Source organism: Amia ocellicauda, chromosome 6 (assembly GCF_036373705.1).
Source record: "Amia ocellicauda isolate fAmiCal2 chromosome 6, fAmiCal2.hap1, whole genome shotgun sequence".
In the NCBI taxonomy this organism is placed as follows: domain Eukaryota; kingdom Metazoa; phylum Chordata; class Actinopteri; order Amiiformes; family Amiidae; genus Amia; species Amia ocellicauda.
The window spans coordinates 28183366-28205372 of NC_089855.1; the positions used below are offsets into that span (position 1 = coordinate 28183366).

Here is a 22007-nt window from a genome sequence, read left to right on the forward strand (position 1 = left end):
TAATGCACAGCAGTGAAAATTATGTTTTCTCCTTTATTATTAATACTACTGCAGTAATAATACTAATAATAAGTCTGACAATTCAAATATATATACAGACATGCTAAAATTTGTTTGTACAGTGAGGGAAAAAAGTATTTGATCCCCTGCTGATTTTGTATGTTTGCCCACTGACAAAGAAATGATCAGTCTATAATTTTAATGGTAGGTGTATTTTAACAGTGAGAGACAGAATAACAACAAAAAAATCCAGAAAAACGCATTTCAAAAAAGTTATAAATTGATTTGCATGTTAATGAGGGAAATAAGTATTTGATCCCCTATCAATCAGCAAGATTTCTGGCTCGCAGGTGTCTTTTATACAGGTAACGAGCTGAGATTAGGAGCACTCTCTTAAAGGGAGTGCTCCTAATCTCAGCTCGTTACCTGTATAAAAGACACCTGTCCACAGAAGCACTCAATCAATCAGATTCCAAACTCTCCACCATGGCCAAGACCAAAGAGCTATCCAAGGATGTCAGGGACAAGATTGTAGACCTACACAAGGCTGGAATGGGCTACAAGACCATCGCCAAGCAGCTTGGTGAGAAGGTGACAACAGTTGGTGTGATTATTCGCAAATGGAAGAAACACAAAATAACTGTTAGTCTCCCTCAGTCTGGGGCTCCATGCAAGATCTCACCTCATGGAGTTTCAATGATCATGAGAATGGTGAGGAATCAGCCCAGAACTACACAGGAGGATCTTGTTAATGATCTCAAGGCAGCTGGGACCATATTCACCAAGAAAACAATTGGTAACACACTATGCCGTGAAGGACTGAAATCCTGCAGCGCCCGCAAGGTCCTCCTGCTCAAGAAAGCACATGTACAGGCCCGTCTGAAGTTTGCCAATGAACATCTGAATGATTCAGAGGAGAACTGGGTGAAAGTGTTGTGGTCAGATGAGACCAAAATCGAGCTCTTTGTCATCAACTCAACTCGCCGTGTTTGGAGGAGGAGGAATGACCCCAAGAACACCATCCCCACCGTCAAACATGGAGGTGGAAACATTATGCTTTGGGGGTGTTTTTCTGCTAAGGGGACAGGACAACTGCACCGCATCAAAGGGACGATGGACGGGGCCATGTACCGTCAAATCTTGGGTGAGAAACTCCTTCCCTCAGCCAGGGCATTTAAAATGGGTCGTGGATGGGTATTCCAGCATGACAATGACCCAAAACACACAGCCAAGGCAACAAAGGAGTGGCTCAAGAAGAAGCACATTAAGGTCCTGGAGTGGCCTAGCCAGTCTCCAGACCTTAATCCCATAGAAAATCTGTGGAGGGAGCTGAAGGTTCGAGTTGCCAAACGTCAGCCTCGAAACCTTAATGACTTGGAGAGGATCTGCAAAGAGGAGTTGGACAAAATCCCTCCTGAGATGTGTGCAAACCTGGTGGCCAACTACAAGAAACGTCTGACCTCTGTGATTGCCAACAAGGGTTTTGCCACCAAGTACTAAGTCAAAGGGGTCAAATACTTATTTCCCTCAATAACATGCAAATCAATTTATAACTTTTTGGAAATGCATTTTTCTGGATTTTTTTGTTGTTATTCTGTCTCTCACTGTTAAAATACACCTACCATTAAAATGATAGACTGATCATTTCTTTGTCAGTGGGCAAACGTACAAAATCAGCAGGGGATCAAATACTTTTTTCCCCCACTGTACCTTTACAGCTCATTGAAATAATGCTTCATTCCTCCTGAAAAGTGATGAAATTAAAAGCTATTGTATCATGTATACTTTCATGCCTGGTATATCATAGAATAAAGCAAAGAAGCTATGAAAAGAAATTAATTATTGTTCATTCTACAAAGATATTCTAAAATGACCTTGACGCATTTGTTGGTACCCCTTAGAAAAGATAATACATTATTGGATTATAGTGATATTCCAAACTAATTAGTTTATTTAATTAGTATCACACGTCTCCAATTTGTCATTCAGCCTATTTAAATGGAAGAAAGTAGTCACTGTGCCGTTTGGTAATATTGTGTGCACCACATTGAACATGGATCAGAGAAAGCAAAGGAGAGAGTTGTTTGAGGAGATCAGAAAGAAAATAATAGACAAGCATGGTAAAGGTAAGGGCTACAAGACCATCTCCAAGCAGCTTGATGTTCCTGTGACAACAGTTGCAAATATTATTAAGAAGTTCAAGGTCCATGGAACTGTAGCCAATCTCCCTGGGCAGCCGCAAGAGGAAAATCGACCCCAGATTGAACAGAAGGATAGTGCAAATGGCAGAAAAAGAACTAAGGATAACTGCCAAAGAGATACAAGCTGAACTCCAAGGTGAAGATACGTCAGTTTCTGATCACACCATCTATCACTTTTTGAGCGAAAGTGGCCTCCATGGAAGAAGACCCAGGAGGACTCCACTTTTGAAAGATAAACATAAAAAAGCCAGACTGAAATTTGCTAAAATGCATATTGACAAGCCACAATCCTTCTGGGAGTATGTCCTTTGGACAGATGAGTCAAAACTGGAGCTTTTTGGCAAGTTATATCAGTTCCATGTTCGCAGATGAATAAATGAAGCTTTCAAAGAAAAGAACACCAGTGAAACGTGGATGAGGCTTGGTTATGTTTTGGGGCTGCTTTGCTGCGCCTGGCACAGGTTGCCTTGAATCTGTGCAGGGCACAATGAAATCTCAAGACTATCAAGGCATTCTGGAGCGAAACGTACTGCCCAGTGTCAGAAAGCTCTGTCTCAGTTGCAGGTCATGGGTCCTCCAACAGGATAATGACCCAAAACATACAGCTAAAAGCATCCAAGAATGGATAAGAACAAAACATTGGACTGTTCTGAAATGATCTTCTATGAGTCCTGATCTGAATCCTGTCGAACATCTGTGGAAAGAGCTGAAACTTGCAGTCTGGAGAAGCCACCCATCAAACCTGAGACAGCTGGAGCAGTTTGCTCAGAAAGAGTGGGCCAAACTACCTGTTAACAGGTGCAGAAGTCTTATTGAGAGCTACAGAAAATGTTAGGTTGAGGGTCCCATCATTTTTGTCCATGCCATTTTCATTTGTTTTATTATTTACAATATTATGTTGAAAAACAAAATCAGAAGCAAAGTCCGATTTCTATTAAATATGGAATAAACAATGGTGGATGCCAATTACTTTTGTCAGTTTCAAGTTATTTCAGAGGAAATTGTGCATTCTTCATTTTTTGTTGAAGGGTACCAACACATTTGAGCATGTCTGTATATTTTTATTGTATCTGTCATTTGGAAACTTTATATATTAGGAAGCTCTGCTTGCTAATGCAGATTTGAATGTGTGAATTTGCAATATATGTTGAGAAACATATAACTGACTTAATCCTTAACCCATACCCATAACCTTTTAAAGGAACTTGTTGCACAAACATTCATCAGAAATGCCTTGTTTCTACCAATAATGGTCCCAACGCAGCTCAAACCCGTGTGTTTTTTTTTTTTCCATCTTTTGGAGGATAATTTTCCAAAATATCTCCTTCCTGTTAAGCAACTCAGACACACTGCCATTTTCCCATTTGAATATGTAATTAATAGACTACAATCTTAATTCATTAGCTTTGCACCTCATTAGTTTATGTTTAGAGGAGCATACTAATGGAGTTATAAACCTTTCTGTATCAGATGGATAATAGTTCAAGTAAAAAAAAGTGAACTGAAATTGTGCCTAATTCTAATACTGCAGTGAATGTTTGCTTGACAGTAATTAAAATAACAACACCAAAGTAATTCAGGAAGTACCATGGTTAATCTGAAGAACGGTCATCTGCACCTGATAATGAAAGACATTTGTTAACCAAAGGTGTAAAAGGATATAACACTCTAGGTCAAATAACTTTTTTTTTTTTAAATTCACTTGATGAAAAACATTTCCTGTAAATGATTACTCATCTTCCTGTCAGGTTTGTAGCTCATCTAAATTTGCAGTTAACTGCTTATATCCTCATATTCCATTCAAATCCCTGATATGGACCTCAAGATTAAGTACAATCAACATATATGATCAAACTGAGATCATCTGCCAGAACAATATTATTAATATTATTACTCAATTTCTTAGCAGACACCCTTATCCAGGGTGACTTACAATTGTTACAATATATCACATTATTTCTTACCCATTTATACAGCTGGGCAAGCAATCTAAGTAATGTACCTTGCTCAAGGGTACAACAGCAATGCCCCCCACCTGGGCAGTGAACCCACAACCCACTCCAGAGTCCAGATTCCTAACCACTACCCCACACTGCTGCCCTGGCGAACTGCAATTTATGAAGTAGGTTTTTAGAAATATCAGTCATGCACTTTGGCAAAGTACTTCTGTTCACTGATACAATTACACACCAACACATTGAAAGGTTAATCAAGAGCAGAGGTTCAGGGGTGCGAGTTGCCCTTTCTGGGTGTGTGAAACATTTGTGCCCACCCTGGGGATGCGGGAGGGGATCCAGGGGGTGCAGGTCTGGAAAATCTACATTTGTGTTTAATTTGTGAATTAATAAGATATCCCAAACCACCCAAAATTAAATTCCTTTCAATATAGCAAATATAAATTGCTATGGCCTATAATCGGTAACACCCCCAGTTCCAATAGTCCCCACCCCACCTCCCAGGTCGACACCTTTGGTGGTACACTGCTCTGATGCTATTACACTTCTTTTTACACATGTACTCAATTATGCAACACCTAAGTGGCACGGATATTGAGTAAATGGCAATTATGTAATATAGCTGTTTTTAAAATGCTGTTCTTCCATTGTACAATGTAGTACTTGGAGACTTTTTGTGAAATGATTGCAGTATGTTAGCTAAAGAATATGGATTTTTTTACCTAAGTTAGTATTTTGATGTTTTTTTTGTATTTAGTTCTGAATTGTTTCAAAGACTGCAGACCCAAATGTTTTATTGATTTATATAAAAAGCTGAATTACATAAAGTTCAACCTAATCATTGTGCATTTCTCTGCTTTATTTCTAAAAATGCAAGGAAAAGATGTGTTTGAAGCTTACAAGAAGAGATTGCCATTTGTCAAAACACAGCCCTCTAAATCAGAAAGAAATAAAGAAGACACAAAAGCAGGCACATACACACAAACACACACACACACACACAACTAATTATGAGGTCCCGAGGACTTGCTGAAATCCTGCTAAGAAGGGAAAATCTCTACTGTAACCAGTGACTTTTGCAAACATTGATTGTGCGTTGAAAAAGAAAGCATGGCACTCCTGGCATTGTACCTCACTCACTCCTATGAAACTGGTATGTGTTGTTGTGGAAAGTACTTTGCATATCAGTGAGGAGGTGGAAGTAAAGGCAAGAGAGTCAGGTGGAAATCTGCGGAAAGCCATTGGATTCATTTTTCTTTGCCCAGGTTTATAATAAACTAACTGACTGGCTGTGTTTTTAGCTTAGATATAGCATCTCCATTATTAGCACCTCATGCAGCTGTAGTAAAAAAAGATACACCCTCCAAAGATAACATCTCACAAGTAGTAGACCACTGCTGATATCAAATTGAATTTCTTGTTTTCTTTTAAGTGTGAATATATATATTCAAAGTACATATACACTCACCTAAAGGATTATTAGGAACACCTGTTCAATTTCTCATGAATGCAATTATCTAACCAACCAATCACATGGCAGTTGCTTCAATGCATTTAGGGGTGTGGTCCTGGTCAAGACAATCTCCTGAACTCCAAACTGAATGTCTGAATGGGAAAGAAAGGTGATTTAAGCAATTTTGAGCGTGGCATGGTTGTTGGTGCCAGACGGGCCGGTCTGAGTATTTCACAATCTGCTCAGTTACTGGGATTTTCACGCACAACCATTTCTAGGGTTTACAAAGAATGGTGTGAAAAGGGAAAAACATCCAGTATGCGGCAGTCCTGTGGGCGAAAATGCCTTGTTGATGCTAGAGGTCAGAGGAGAATGGGCCGACTGATTCAAGCTGATAGAAGAGCAACTTTAACTGAAATAACCACTCGTTACAACCGAGGTATGCAGCAAAGCATTTGTGAAGCCACAACACGTACAACCTTGAGGCGGATGGGCTACAACAGCAGAAGACCCCACCGGGTACCACTCATCTCCACTACAAATAGGAAAAAGAGGCTACAATTTGCACAAGCTCACCAAAATTGGACAGTTGAAGACTGGAAAAATGTTGCCTGGTCTGATGAGTCTCGATTTCTGTTGAGACATTCAGATGGTAGAGTCAGAATTTGGCGTAAACAGAATGAGAACATGGATCCATCATGCCTTGTCACCACTGTGCAGGCTGGTGGTGGTGGTGTAATGGTGTGGGGGATGTTTTCTTGGCACACTTTAGGCCCCTTAGTGCCAATTGGGCATCGTTTAAATGCCACGGCCTACCTGAGCATTGTTTCTGACCATGTCCATCCCTTTATGACCACCATGTACCCATCCTCTGATGGCTACTTCCAGCAGGATAATGCACCATGTCACAAAGGTCGAATCATTTCAAATTGGTTTCTTGAACATGACAATGAGTTCACTGTACTAAACTGGCCCCCACAGTCACCAGATCTCAACCCAATAGAGCATCTTTGGGATGTGGTGGAACGGGAGCTTCGTGCCCTGGATGTGCATCCCACAAATCTCCATCAACTGCAAGATGCTATCCTATCAATATGGGCCAACATTTCTAAAGAATGCTTTCAGCACCTTGTTGAATCAATTCCACCTAGAATTAAGGCAGTTCTGAAGGCGAAAGGGGGTCAAACACAGTATTAGTATGGTGTTCCTAATAATCCTTTAGGTGAGTGTATATATATATAGTCAGCCGTGTGTGCGCTATCAGCCTGACATTCAGCTGGCACCTTCCCAATTGAGGAAACACCATGGCTGGAGGAAGGGGTTTGGTAAGGCCTCCGCACACAGCTGCTGGTGTGGGGAATTGGTCTAACTCTCTCCTCCTGCATACATGCCACAGGGCTATCATGCTCTACACCTGGATTTGATTCAACAGCCACTCCTCACCAAATGGAATGGCACTCACACTACATTCAGGCATTGGTTTTGGTTAAAAGTGTATGGTAGCCACAAAGAATCCTTGGCTGCCTTTTTCGTTTCAGCTCCTTTTAAGGGCATGCACTCACATTTTTATTTTATGGCACTATTTTAGGATTTTAGTCTAAATTATCTGTTGTGTTGTTTAATTGTCTTCCCGCAATTGTTCTTCAAGGAACCCATTCTAAGTGAGGCCTTTGTATCAGTATTTTTAGTCCTTCTCTTGTGTTATTCCAATTACAATCAGCAAAGTTTGTGGCAGTCTTTCCTCATCTGTTGTGACATGATAGTGCCTGCAATTACGTCTATTCTGGGGACTCATGCAAGTTTTATCTTATCATGTACTGCTTGCAACAAATAAAAACAGGTTAGCATTGAAAGTGGGTGACACATTTGAATGCTAAAACACACACAAGTATCAATCAACATTTTCCTGTTTGTTAAATAGGATTCCATAATGCTAATCCAGTTTATTACCAATGTTTATAAATAGAGATATTGTTTTATTCCTGTCATTGTCCAGTACAATTGTGGTCTTTGACCTGCTTCTTGTGATTCTTTTCCGCAGGTTTCTGGCTTGCTTTACCACCACAATGTTCTTCACATGCAGCGTGTTGTCTTTGTGCCAGGCTGGCTCGCACATTGTGGTTCCTTCCTGTTGGAGCCCCTGTTCTCAACCGCAGAGCCCACCCATGAGGCGGTGCTGGGAATGGGAGCCACACTGGACATCCAGAGGCAACAGAGAATGGACAGACTGGACCAGCAGATGCTTCTATCCCAGTTCACTCACATGAGGAGAAACCCACAGCCACAGGTATCATACTGCAGGTGAAAGAGGACAAACACAGCTCCAGGCAATTGTCTTACCCAATGCTTCATTAGTAAGTTTCTGCCAAAAGTTTGGTCTAAAGTCACCAGACTAGACCAAAGAGTCAACAGTCTTATGATAACTGTAGTAAAAGCAGAACCCACTGCTACCACATTTACACAAACAGAGTTACACTAAAACTGTGTTGACCAAAGTGTCCAAACCTACTTACTCTGCAAAGGAAACTACACTAAGATCAAATAGTATTTTTTCCCTTTGTTTGACAACAAATTATTGGAAAGAATGTTCCTCCTTAATTCTTGCCAGCAGTTCATTGCACAACTGGGTCATCTCAAGAATCACATTCACATTTGTGGAAAACCTGCGAATTTGCTCTGCTTTTCTGAAGTTTTCTTTTGATTTTCTAACTGTTCGAATGCAAATTCACTCCTGCAGGAGCACATTTCAATTTGAAATGCTTTTCCACTTCATAGAAATAAGTATAAGAAACCCCAAAGAAATCGAATCTGACAAAATGTCTTTGAAAAGAACACTTGAAAGAGAAAATAACAAAGGAGGCAAATGACAGCTTGAAAAATAAACCACAAGGAAGCTATAGATAATGCAAGACACAGAATCTGAGTAGTGGGTCAGAAAATTAAGCATAGCAGAATGGGAAAAAATATATATATTGAACAGTTTATTCCTCTTCCTTCAACAGCAGAAGCTAGTGTACTAGTAGCTAAAAAGTCATACTGTTGTTGTTGTTGAGACGTACAAAGCAATTATAGTCACCATACAGAGACAAAGGGGTTAAACCAAATTAAAACCTTCCAAGCAGCAAACCTGTGTCCTGTCACCTTTTAAATTATTGTCAGAAGCCAATTTCTACTACTTATGGAGCCCAATAGGGTAGAAGTTTGTAATTTATGTATCGTGGCTAGGTCAAAGTTTTGATTTGGCCGAGCCCACAGTTTGAAACAGTGGCAAGTCATAGTGGAGTGGAATAGTTTAGGAAAATGTTCATCCTTACAGTATTAATAGATTCATATTTCAGCATGAGAGGTGAACCAGAAGCAGTTGTATTAATTGGCTAGTCATCAAAGTACCATTAGATAATATTCGTGAGTGCTTAAAAACTAGATAAATAACAAAAACCTTCATAAAAGATATACGTTAATTGCCAATAGTAGTTACAAAGCTGATTTCATAAGGGCACCAATGTTTCAATAATTAAGTGTTTTACTCTGGTCTGGAAAGAACATATACAGACATAAAACTACTGAGAAATTAATATAATGTCTGCATTTAAAGACCACTAATAAATTAGATTAGATTTGATGGACTTGTTAGAGAGAGTAACTCCATCAAAAATGGTCAGTACAATGTGATATTGATTCATTTTAAAACCCAGCTGACCATATTTGTTTTTGTGGCAATTTAGCAATGCTGTTGGTCACTCATGTTTAACAGTTTGAGGTTTATCCTTTATCTTCCTCCTCTTACTTGGTAATTAACAAGAATGTGTAGAACTATTGTATATAACCACGTTATATTCGGTTTCTTCTTTCAAAGCCATACTCGGTAAGTTTGCTGGGTTTAGGCTGTATCCGAAGAAAACGTCAGCACAACTTGCTTGAAAATTGAATATTACAGTTCCAGCAAGTCATATCAACATGCATCTTACTAAATTCAGTTTGGGGGTAAATTAGAGTGCACTTAGCTACCACCTTCTCTAGATGACCACATTTTAGAATATCACATCAATAATTATAAAAATGTTAAACAATATTATACAGTACAGTTCTTTACATTCAGCCACCCATTACTTCAAGAAGAAACAGGAACTGATCACTATATATATATATATATATATATTTTAACCATGTTTGAAAAAGAGTTTCAGTTCTCAAAGAACTCGGCCATTGGTCCCCCAACAGGGAGCCCTGGATACGCAGCCTATGCTCAGCACTGTCCTTTGTTCAAAATGGATACAGTTTGCTAAATGTGTTTTTTTGCGGTCAAATAGCATAGTTTACGTGGAATGGTTAGGAATATTTTTCACCTGATCAAGTTTTTCGCATGAAGTCTTGACCATAGGACATCTATTGCTGTGCAGTTCTGATTTAAGAAGAGAAACACACTTTAATTCAAATTACTCAATAAACACTACTATATACACTCACCTAAAGGATTATTAGGAACACCATACTAATACTGTGTTTGACCCCCTTTCGCCTTCAGAACTGCCTTAATTCTAGGTGGAATTGATTCAACAAGGTGCTGAAAGCATTCTTTAGAAATGTTGGCCCATATTGATAGGATAGCATCTTGCAGTTGATGGAGATTTGTGGGATGCACATCCAGGGCACGAAGCTCCCGTTCCACCACATCCCAAAGATGCTCTATTGGGTTGAGATCTGGTGACTGTGGGGGCCAGTTTAGTACAGTGAACTCATTGTCATGTTCAAGAAACCAATTTGAAATGATTCGACCTTTGTGACATGGTGCATTATCCTGCTGGAAGTAGCCATCAGAGGATGGGTACATGGTGGTCATAAAGGGATGGACATGGTCAGAAACAATGCTCAGGTAGGCCGTGGCATGTAAACGATGCCCAATTGGCACTAAGGGGCCTAAAGTGTGCCAAGAAAACATCCCCCACACCATTACACCACCACCACCAGCCTGCACAGTGGTAACAAGGCATGATGGATCCATGTTCTCATTCTCATTCTGACTCTACCATCTGAATGTCTCAACAGAAATCGAGACTCATCAGACCAGGCAACATTTTTCCAGTCTTCAACTGTCCAATTTTGGTGAGCTTGTGCAAATTGTAGCCTCTTTTTCCTATTTGTAGTGGAGATGAGTGGTACCCGGTGGGGTCTTCTGCTGTTGTAGCCCATCCGCCTCAAGGTTGTACGTGTTGTGGCCTCACAAATGCTTTGCTGCATACCTCGGTTGTAACGAGTGGTTATTTCAGTCAAAGTTGCTCTTCTATCAGCTTGAATCAGTCGGCCCATTCTCCTCTGACCTCTAGCATCAACAAGGCATTTTCGCCCACAGGACTGCCGCATACTGGATGTTTTTCCCTTTTCACACCATTCTTTGTAAACCCTAGAAATGGTTGTGCGTGAAAATCCCAGTAACTGAGCAGATTGTGAAATACTCAGACCGGCCCGTCTGGCACCAACAACCATGCCACGCTCAAAATTGCTTAAATCACCTTTCTTTCCCATTCAGACATTCAGTTTGGAGTTCAGGAGATTGTCTTGACCAGGACCACACCCCTAAATGCATTGAAGCAACTGCCATGTGATTGGTTGGTTAGATAATTGCATTAATGAGAAATTGAACAGGTGTTCCTAATAATCCTTTAGGTGAGTGTACAGTGCCTATAGAAAGTCTATAACCCCCTGGGATTTTTTCACATTTTCCAGAGTCCAGTGCCTCAGAGTTTCATACATTTGAATGAGGATTTTTTTTTCCCACTTATCTACCCACCACACTCCACACTTTTATGGGAAAAAAACGTTTTCATTGTGAAAAGAAAAAATATATATATGGTTCATCTTGTGTTTGGTGTTGTCCTCCATTGTGTTCCATTGTTTACATAACACTATTATACTCTTATTAAGATGCGTCAGTATTGCCACTTGCTATCAGGAAGGATACTGGTCTTGGTCTGCACCAAAAAAAATCAGCATCGTGTAAGGCACTTGAAAGAGGAATGTCAGTGTGCCAGTGTGTCCAATGCAGTCATATCCCACCGCAGCTGTTTCATGAAAGAATTGTGAATAGGAAAACTTATGCAAAAGAAAGGAAATATTAAACAATTGTAATGTTTAATTCTGGGTTACTGTCTATTCAGTATAGCCTGCTCATAAAATACAGTAACCATCTACAATGCTCTTAATGTGCGCAAAAACATTTGGTGTTTTCCTAATGATTGGTGATTATGTGAACATTTCTGTATCTAAACAATTGCCTTCAAATACATTAACCTTTATCATTAGACTTAGTGGAGGTGATTAACCCTGTTTTGACATGTCACTGAAATGGTCAGATTCCTATTAAAGTGAAACTGGAATATTGGCACATTCATTAATTAGCACATGGTCACTCAAGCTCTACTAAATTACATACAAAAAATGTATAGTTAGTGTACTATATTAGTTACTGGAGGGTCTAGAGTTTTTCTTCACTTCTCGTTTTCTTTAACAAAATGACCGTTGCCTAGAATTATGAAATCTTAACATTTCCGGAAGTGAAAGTAAACTATTTGAGAGAGATAGGCATTGAGGAGAGATTGCATCATTTGAGAGCAGTTTTAAAAACAATGCCACACGTTCATCAGAATTGATATGAACAAGGTGATGATGAGTTGAAAGGTTTATTGGACAGTGTTTAATTTAAAATGTACTCATTGATATTATGATTATGTGATGTTCATTGGCCTTATCATGTTCTGGAGCACTATGTTAGCTGAAGCTGAGCCATTCAATTGCATTAATTAGATTATGAGTAGAATCTGTGTTGTCACACAACGGCGGCACCTAACACGCCTCCCTCTGAAACCATTATCTCACTCTACGTGCTATTGCACCAGGGTTAAAATCTTGTGGGGTTCCTCCTGAGATTGACTTCACACAGCCTCCTACATAGACTGCTGGAAGACGTTGCCTGCTGTATAATTAATCGTCATTACATGTTCCAGAATTCCAGAAAGCAAAACAGTAATCAAACTGCACATACTTTTACTACTATTATGGAAATATACTATTTAGCTTTGAATTTTTTTTTCTCTCTCATACAATAATTCTCACTAAAGCCATAACAGTGTAAGGCTGGTAAGGGAAGATAGTTCAGATACACAAAACCCTGAACCTAAAGAAAATGTAATCCTGCATGCTAAGAAATTAGGCGATTTTTGATTTATTGCAAAGACGCACCTTAACTAAAATGGAGAGCCAAGAAGATCCAGACAAAGACCATTAGATTTATGTCAGGCCTGAGTTAGAATGAAAGATTGAAACTGATCAATCCCTTTAGCCTCAGTAGGAAATAGAGAGCAGATGGCAAAGATAATAATCTGAGCTGATTTCAACAGGTACTTTCACTGAAGTTCACAAAGCGGAAACTTTGATCATACACGGAAAACCTACGAAATGTAATTAGAACTGAGACATTTTAGCTGCTTGGATCAAATTGCATTCACTTCACTGGACTCGTTAGTTAAGGCTTTAGAAAAGGAAAATAATAAGTGAAGGTTTTTCTTAGAATTTTTTTTTCATTGCTACCCAATGTGTGCATCTTTGCAGGGATTCACATAAAACAAAAGGTTGTTTTTATCATCCTTTTTAAAAATGTGTAAAAAGGCAAACAATGGACCATAACACATATGGGTTGACATTCTGACTAATAGCAAAACACCTTTGTAATTCCTTGTGGAGACCCATGTTAAATCATGCCCTTGGATTAATCTTTTCTCCACTGAAGGAAATGTGAACATGTGCTTGCGCCAGGGTTTTCCTCTTAACGGATGCAGTTGATGTTACTATTGTTGCTATTTGTGTCTCCTATTTATAAAATTTTACCGTAATTCATATTAAATATTCTGTAGTCACCAATTTTATTTCTATCTCTAGTACAACTCGTGTCCTATGATCCTGCCCTTTTAATTAAATATACACTATATAACAAACCAGAGTCCAGAGGGCACAACGTTTGTGGTGGTGACTGATTCTAATAGTCCAGTGCTAAGATGGTACAATTGTCCTTTATAGTGACAAATTTTGCCCTTTATTATAGATATATGAAAGCCCCAGACTGATAGCTAATTCCAGACACTTCCTTTGAGAATAACCTCGTGCCTCTAGTCATGGGAGACATTAATGTTAGAACGTGGGGCTGCTGATGTCTGAGACGAAACAGTCCTGGACCCCAGTGATGTCATACTTCACAATAGAGGCTGTGTATTAAGGACAAAAGAAGAAAACAAATGTGGCAAGTACAGAGAGTGGATTACACTCCTCTATAGTGTACAAAGCTTATGAGATAGCACAGAGATGATTGTAATTATAAAGTATCATTGACAGAGGATATATGGATTAGGGAAAATATTATACATAGAAAAATACTAATTTATAAGAGTACCAGTTAACGTTTCAGATTTAAAAATAATCAACATAAACTACTAGTTTATGTGAATCAAGTCTATATCCTGGGTCTGTAGAGATTAAGCCAAAAGTAGCCAGCACTAATACTAGAGTACACTATTTATTGATTTACATTTAATAATAATTTAGCAGAGAACTTTTTCCAAGGCAACTTATTTGTTTTAGCAATACTCTACTCATGCACAATAGTACTTAGGGAACAGCATGACTATAAACATTTATCTACACATAACAGTGACAAAAAGTAAGCTGTTATATTCTCTCACTTTATATAAATGTTATATGCATTTTATTTTATACCCTCTAAATCTGCAATGATCTATTGTTTATCAGCATCTCCTCTACTAACACAAAAGGATGTGGACGTCTTTCACAGCGAATCCACGGCGGTTACTGCAGCGTGGGAAGCATTAGTGGAGCTTTCACTGATAACACAATCAATGTTTTGAGGATTATAGGGCTCAGCCTACACTCTTACTCCTACTATAATACACCACACCCTCGTTCAGCCACTGCTATTCCGCTGAATCTGATCTATCACGCATGGGGGTTTGGCTCGAAAATTGAATATTTGTTTTTATAGTTTTATAGATGTGCCTGCCACTGTTACCTGTAGTGTAGGTGGTCGGTGCAGTTTGCTACTTTAACCGTTTTCCATACTCCACTGTATATAGTGATGACACATTCTTGTCTGTAAAACAATTGTACACCATTTAAAAATGTATTTTATTGTACTCCAACACCAGCGATATAACAAGGATGTGGTGTATTTGTAACATAAGCTAGTTGGGGTTTTTTTTATAGTTGGCATTTGGAACGCTCAAAAACAGTGCAGAGCACACATTCAAGCATTATGTTTGAATTTAAAATAAAATCCCTAAATCACTAAGTGACTTAACTGAAAAAAATTTGAAAAGGTCAAATCCAGTTCATAGCAGCTATAATATGTCCATTGTGTCTCCATTTCCCATATTTCCACAAACAAATAATTTCACTGTTAAACTACAGGATCTGGTGTGTAAAACAACAGGAAACAGCCTGAGTCACTTTAAAACAATCAACACAGAACCCCTGAGGCATAATTCTGTACATGTTATGAAAATTAGAATTATAAAAATGTGACTTTCATAGAAACCATAGGGTGGGGGTGATAGAAAATATGATCATTGACTCACAGATGCCAGTAGTTTAATTTAGAGCATGAACTTTAAAACCGCTAAAGATTTTGGTTTTTCGTAAAATATACGTTGCTTTCTCCTATATATTTGAACAATATTTGAACAATTGTGAAAAAATACTCTCCCAGGACAATACTTGCCACAATATGCTAAATGGTGTTTGAAGTGATTCCTCTGAATTGCAATTCACTTACCCAAGTCCATTTTATTCAGTTATACCTTTTTTTCCTCCAAAAAGATATATACATATTAGAAATGACTGCTTGGCTTTATGGTAGATAAATTAGGATAAATATACACTCACCTAAATTATTATTAGGAACACCTGTTCAATTTCTCATTAATGCAATTATCTAACCAACCAATCACATGGCAGTTGCTTCAATGCATTTAGGGGTGTGGTCCTGGTCAAGACAATCTCCTGAACTCCAAACTGAATGTCTGAATGGGAAAGAAAGGCGATTTAAGCAATTTTGAGCGTGGCATGGTTGTTGGTGCCAGACGGGCCGGTCTGAGTATTTCACAATCTGCTCAGTTACTGGGATTTTCACGCACAACCATTTCTAGGGTTTACAAAGAATGGTGTGAAAAGGGAAAAACATCCAGTATGCGGCAGTCCTGTGGGCGAAAATGCCTTGTTGATGCTAGAGGTCAGAGGAGAATGGGCCGACTGATTCAAGCTGATAGAAGAGCAACTTTGACTGAAATAACCACTCGTTACAACCGAGGTATGCAGCAAAGCATTTGTGAAGCCACAACACGTACAACCTTGAGGTGGATGGGCTACAACAGCAGAAGACCCCACCGGGTACCACTCATCTCCACTACAAATAGGAAAAAGAGGCTACAATTTGCACAAGCTCACCAAAATTGGACAGTTGAAGACTGGAAAAATGTTGCCTGGTCTGATGAGTCTCGATTTCTGTTGAGACATTCAGATGGTAGAGTCAGAATTTGGCGTAAACAGAATGAGAACATGGATCCATCATGCCTTGTTACCACTGTGCAGGCTGGTGGTGGTGGTGTAATGGTGTGGGGGATGTTTTCTTGGCACACTTTAGGCCCCTTAGTGCCAATTGGGCATCGTTTAAATGCCACGGCCTACCTGAGCATTGTTTCTGACCATGTCCATCCCTTTATGACCACCATGTACCCATCCTCTGATGGCTACTTTCAGCAGGATAATGCACCAAGTCACAAAGGTCGAATCATTTCAAATTGGTTTCTTGAACATGACAATGAGTTCACTGTACTAAACTGGCCCCCACAGTCACCAGATCTCAACCCAATAGAGCATCTTTGGGATGTGGTGGAACGGGAGCTTCGTGCCCTGGATGTGCATCCCACAAATCTCCATCAACTGCAAGATGCTATCCTATCAATATGGGCCAACATTTCTAAAGAATGCTTTCAGCACCTTGTTGAATCAATGCCACGTAGAATTAAGGCAGTTCTGAAGGCGAAAGGGGGTCAAACACAGTATTAGTATGGTGTTCCTAATAATCCTTTAGGTGAGTGTATGTTAAACACACTCATCATATTACTGAAAGTCATTGCTCATTCTTTGTTGGTTGATGTTGTTTTTTTGTTTTTATCTAAAATCCTGCTGGGCATTGCTGCATATTTCTAGACAGAAGGAAATGTGTCATGATTCTTGACATTATTAGGAAATACCAAGTGCTAGGTTTGTTCTCAGGGTTACACACTGAAAGCAGTACGAAGAAGAACTTCAGTGTTTTTTGAGTATTTTGCAATTGCAATAGTTTGACCTATGAACAGGCGGCCCTATAGCTAGACAACCATGAAGATGTACACCAGAAAGACTGACATTGTATAGCTTTATATTATTTATTTTGTATTTATTATCTTTAATTGGAACTGTGTGCAAAGCATAATTTGCATTGCCTCAAAAGTGGTGTTCTTTTATTATTTTTACATAGGTGAAACACTTGAGGAAAAACAGCCCATGATTGAAAATAATGTGACAGTTAGGCTCATTCTGAAGGTTTTCCCTGTGGCATCATTTTATAGTTTGTATGCAGGGTTTTTACCAAGAGAGTCTGAGCATCAGGGGTCTAATGTGTCACATGGTACACGACAGGCAGTTACTTTTATCTCAAAGATAGGCATTCACAGACAAAAAAACAACAACAGCCCATCATGGATGTTAGTGGCTTTAGTTGGCTTGTGTCTACCCACCTTGTTACGTAAATGCTCAATCAGGTTAAAATCTAGACACCTGCATACACTGTAGCGGTAGCTTTCAGGACCAAGAAGCTCTGAATCATCTGGGTCCTAGCAGATTGTGGGTGCTTGTATGTGTGAAAATGAACGACCCTTAATATCCTAGAGACTTCACATTACGTTGTTCCTGCCTGCAACATTCCCAGAGAGTCTTTTTCTCTCTCTCTCTCTCTCAGTGTTGCAGTGTATACCATGCACATGTTGTTCTCAGCAGGAAGAAAGGAGGGGGGGAATAAAAGGTTGTGCAAGCCTCTTTCGTAGTAATACAGATTAATCGACTCACACTGCATCCTCAATAGTTAGGGGGAAAATGCCTGCTGTGTTGCTGAAGTTTTGACAATGTGTGTATATAAAAAGAAGGAGCTTCTTAATAAAATCACCCATTTACCTAGAATTAGACATGTGCCCTATAATGTGGTCTGCAGTAACAGTCTGCTTAATCATGGCCTCAGCTGATTCCCTCAGACCCTCTGCTGACACAAAATGAAATGTGCTCAAGGTTTGAGCTGGAACTTTTGAATTGACTTTTGTGTGGAATGAGACAGAGAGATCGATGGCTCACAGACCACAAAGGAGGCTTATCTGTTTGTGTTTTTTTTTTTTTTTGATGACTAAAATGTCAAGACAAATAAGAAAAAAACTTTTAAATATTTACCACATTATCTTCATGTTCCTTCAAAGAGTCAGAAAGATTTTGAAAATGTCTTGCACCTCAGGCACAAACTGAGTGAGATCATTAGATCAGAAAATGATATGAGACCATTAAACCACTTTCTCATCTAGCTACTCCCAACTGTTTACCGTAAGAACCTGGAGTAGCCATGTCTTTACCTTCACCTCAGTGTGGTGTAGTATTTTATTACATACTCTCACACTCCCTTTGTAAAGAAATGCTTCCTATCTTAGTCCTAAATCATACTTATGTCCTCCAGTCCAGCTCTGTTGAAATTGTTTAGGCTGACTGTTATGTCAGTTACAGTGTTACAGAGTTACAGTGCTGCAGTGAGTTACAGTAACACACAGTTCTACAGTGTGGGTATTAAGTAGTTATGTTGGAAGAACAGTACGTTTGATACATCATTGATTACGGTGTACGGTGCAAGGACTTCGGCTCTCGAGACATGTTTTACTGGAAACAGCTGTCTCAGAGCTGTCACTTCTTACACAACATTTAGCACAACTTTAAACATAACACTGATATTGTAAGTTTAATTTATGGTTGTGAGTACCTCAAAAATGTATCTGACTAATGTTAAACGTTATAAAATCTTCCCACATTGTATGAATGCTGACATTGTGGAGTCAACCTACTGCTCTAGGTTGTCTTTTCAATAATTTATTAATAATACTTAGTGTACGGTCATTAATTGTACTCCCTTGCATTAAAATCCAACTGCAATGTCTAAACGTGGTTTTATATTAATCTGAAAATCTGTTTTCCTTGTGGTGCAGCCACTGCTAGTTTCAGTATAACTAAATTTCCATTTTTTTTTTTATGTAGGTCATGCTTGTAATTTCCAAAGAGCAGCACTGTTAAAATAGATATTTGAGGTAAACCACCGAACCATGCTCTTCAAGCAACTTCAAGAAACTTATAGATCAGCATTACTATTAATGCAATTGTGCAACAGCTGTCTGGAGTAAAGGGAAGGGGATTTATTATCAATTTTAGGATTTTTTTTCTACGTAGATATGCAGTTCCTATAGATAGTCAAAACCACCTTTCAATATGTTCACCTTTTGTTGCCTTATAGCCTGGAATTAAAATAGTTTTAGGTTTTTGTCACTTATCTACACATCCTACCCCACAGCTTCCAAGTAAAAGACATATTCTAGACATTTGTAGATGATTAAAAATATAAACTGAAACAGCTAGGTCGATAAGTGACCATACCCCTGATTTCTGGTACATAGAATGAGCTTGACATGGAAAACTCACTCCACAGAATATGTTTCTACTTATAGAATAACCTGAGAAAATACGGATTTTCGATGGAGTTCCCCTTTAAGTGGCCTGCACAGTGTTCATTTTAGGTAAATTCCTAAATTTGCTGGGTACTGCATTTCAAAGCAAAGACTCAATCATGAGCACCAAGGAGTGTTCAAAATAATTATGGGACAAAGTTTTTGAAAGGCACAGATCAGGGGAAGGGTATAAAAAATATCAAAGGCCTTGCATATCCCTTGGAGCACAGACAAGATTGTTAAGAAGTAGAAGATATGTTATGGCACCACCAAAACCCTGCCTAGATCAGGCCGGCCCTCCAAACTGGATGACTAAGCAAGAAGGAGACTCATCAGAGAGGCGTCCAAGATGCCAATGGCAACTTTGCAAGAGCTACAGGCTTTTATTTCCAAGACTGGTCAAAGTGTGCATTTCACATCAATATCCCAAGCACCCCACAAATCTGGCCTGTATGGTACTCAAGAAAGTCCATCTTGAATTCCATTTGAAGCCATGTGGCAAGACGTTTTGTGGTCTGACTAAACTAAAATTCCCTAAATGCACAAACCCAACACAGTGCATCACCCAAAGAACGCCATCCTTCCTGTAAAGAAAGGTGTTGGCAGCATCATGTTATGGGGTTGTTTTTGCTCATGACTTGAATTTGTCACACATATGTTGTGAATGTTACAGGTTCTATGTCTCACCTCTGCACAAAGTACAACGCTATTTTATTACATCACATTATTCCTGACTGAGTTATCATAGAGTTAGGAAAGGAAAAGGCTGTTGTTTTTCGTATTTTCTTAAAAGTCTGAGTTCTGAATGTTCCTTGTGTTTGTGTTTGTAATTTGTATTACGTTTTGCCTTCTAAAATATAGCTGTGGACTTATGATCAACACTTGCACAGTTTTTAATTATTTTTCTGATAAATTAGTCTTTGCTTTACTGCTTTACTGCTTTTTAGAAATGAGTAATGTATTTTATTGAGTATAGAGCTCTGAAACATTTTTCAAATTAGATTTCTGCACTTATTTTTTAATGTAACCAGACTATTTCCAAATTAATACTTTAATTCTGGCAGTGAAATGCTTAGCACTGACTAACAGTAGGATACTATTTAGGCTGTAGAGTTTGCAGAATTGAAACTGGGAGGTGACGCACAGCCTTTAAGTAAACTTCTACTACTCTCTATCACTATTTTCAGAACGTCACAAATGTTTTTTTCATAGCTAATTGTAAGTTATGTGTAGTTTCATAAAATAGGTTAAAACTGCACGTGGGAGATTTCAAATGGCTCACCCGTTAAAAGCCCAACGTCTCAAATCTGATGTCATAGGTGACCATGTGACCAGGCCTCCATACTTTTATTATACTGTATAATAACAGGATTTTGCTGCTTTACTTATTTATTGGAAAAGGTACAAGAGTATAATGGACATTTCCATATTTGCATAGTAGTTTCAGTGCTAAAGAATGTCCTTTATTTCCCAGGGGGGGCTGATGAACTGGACTAGGTTTTTCCCTTCACTGCGACATAGACGTCCTGCCAATAACCAAGCACAGCCTGCCCAGCAGGGCCCCCCGAATAACCTACAGGAAGTGTCAGAGGAACAGGTGAGCATGCCCTGATGTGTATTTAAGGGTCACAGCTTAATTTCTGTAGTAGCTGTAATTAGGACTTCCATCTGAATGCACACATCCAAAAGTACCTTGTTAACACCTGGATTAGATGCTTTTTTATCTGAGCATCATTATGACACATATTAAAGGAAGCACACCCAGATGTTGTACAATTTTCCAGTCCTCCCACAAGATGTAAGATGCATTTTAACACCCTACCATGAGATGCCACTTAGTACTATAAGTAAGGGTGGAAAATGTCCCTGAATAGGATAAATGCTATAAAAATAATGATCATATCATTAACATCAGAATGCTGTTTATGGTAAGGTGTGTGTTGCAACTCAGCACAGCTCCTAAGATGCAGTGCAATGGCAGACAGATTTTTGAAGCATTTAGTTTTTTGGACAATAAATCATGTTAAAATCTGTAGAGGCTTGACAGGCTAAAAGCAAGAATATTTTTTAAATAATTAATTTGAAGATTTAGCTTATTATTATTGTAGTTTTAACTCAAGGATGAATACAGTGTCATTGGAACACGTTGCTTTGAGTCTTTGTCATCTGTCTGTGTGTAACTTTGGCGTGGTCTCAGAAGTTGCACAGAAATAGTAATCAGACACTCCCATACTTCTCTATTCATAGTTCTACTATGTGCTGGTGTAGACGCACACATTATATCCTAAGCATGACCTGAGAGTGACGCACAGAACTAACATGAATAATTTTTCCATTTGTATTTTGTTTTTCCTTTTTGTCAAATGTAAACTGCTGTTTCGAGTATAATTCCTTTACAGCTAGAGTAATCTCTGCATTCAACATAAGATACTGTTTTAAAACTAATTATAATTGAAATATTAATGAGAGAATCTTCAAAACTGCCTGCGTTTTGAAAGTGTGACATTCTATCATGCTCAGCTGTCTGTATATTATTAAACTTTGCTGT

The 22007-nt window shown here is 38.8% G+C and overlaps 1 protein-coding gene across 1 annotated transcript in view; it reads left to right on the forward strand.

Annotated features, from left to right (window-relative positions):
• The window catches only part of ubac2 (UBA domain containing 2), a 72171-nt gene that overhangs the window by 48048 nt on the left and 2116 nt on the right, over positions 1-22007 (forward strand). The window contains exons 7-8 of the mRNA XM_066706757.1: positions 7651-7896; positions 20934-21056. Coding sequence (XP_066562854.1) covers positions 7651-7896; positions 20934-21056 — 369 coding nt within the window. The remainder of the gene's footprint in view (positions 1-7650; positions 7897-20933; positions 21057-22007) is intronic.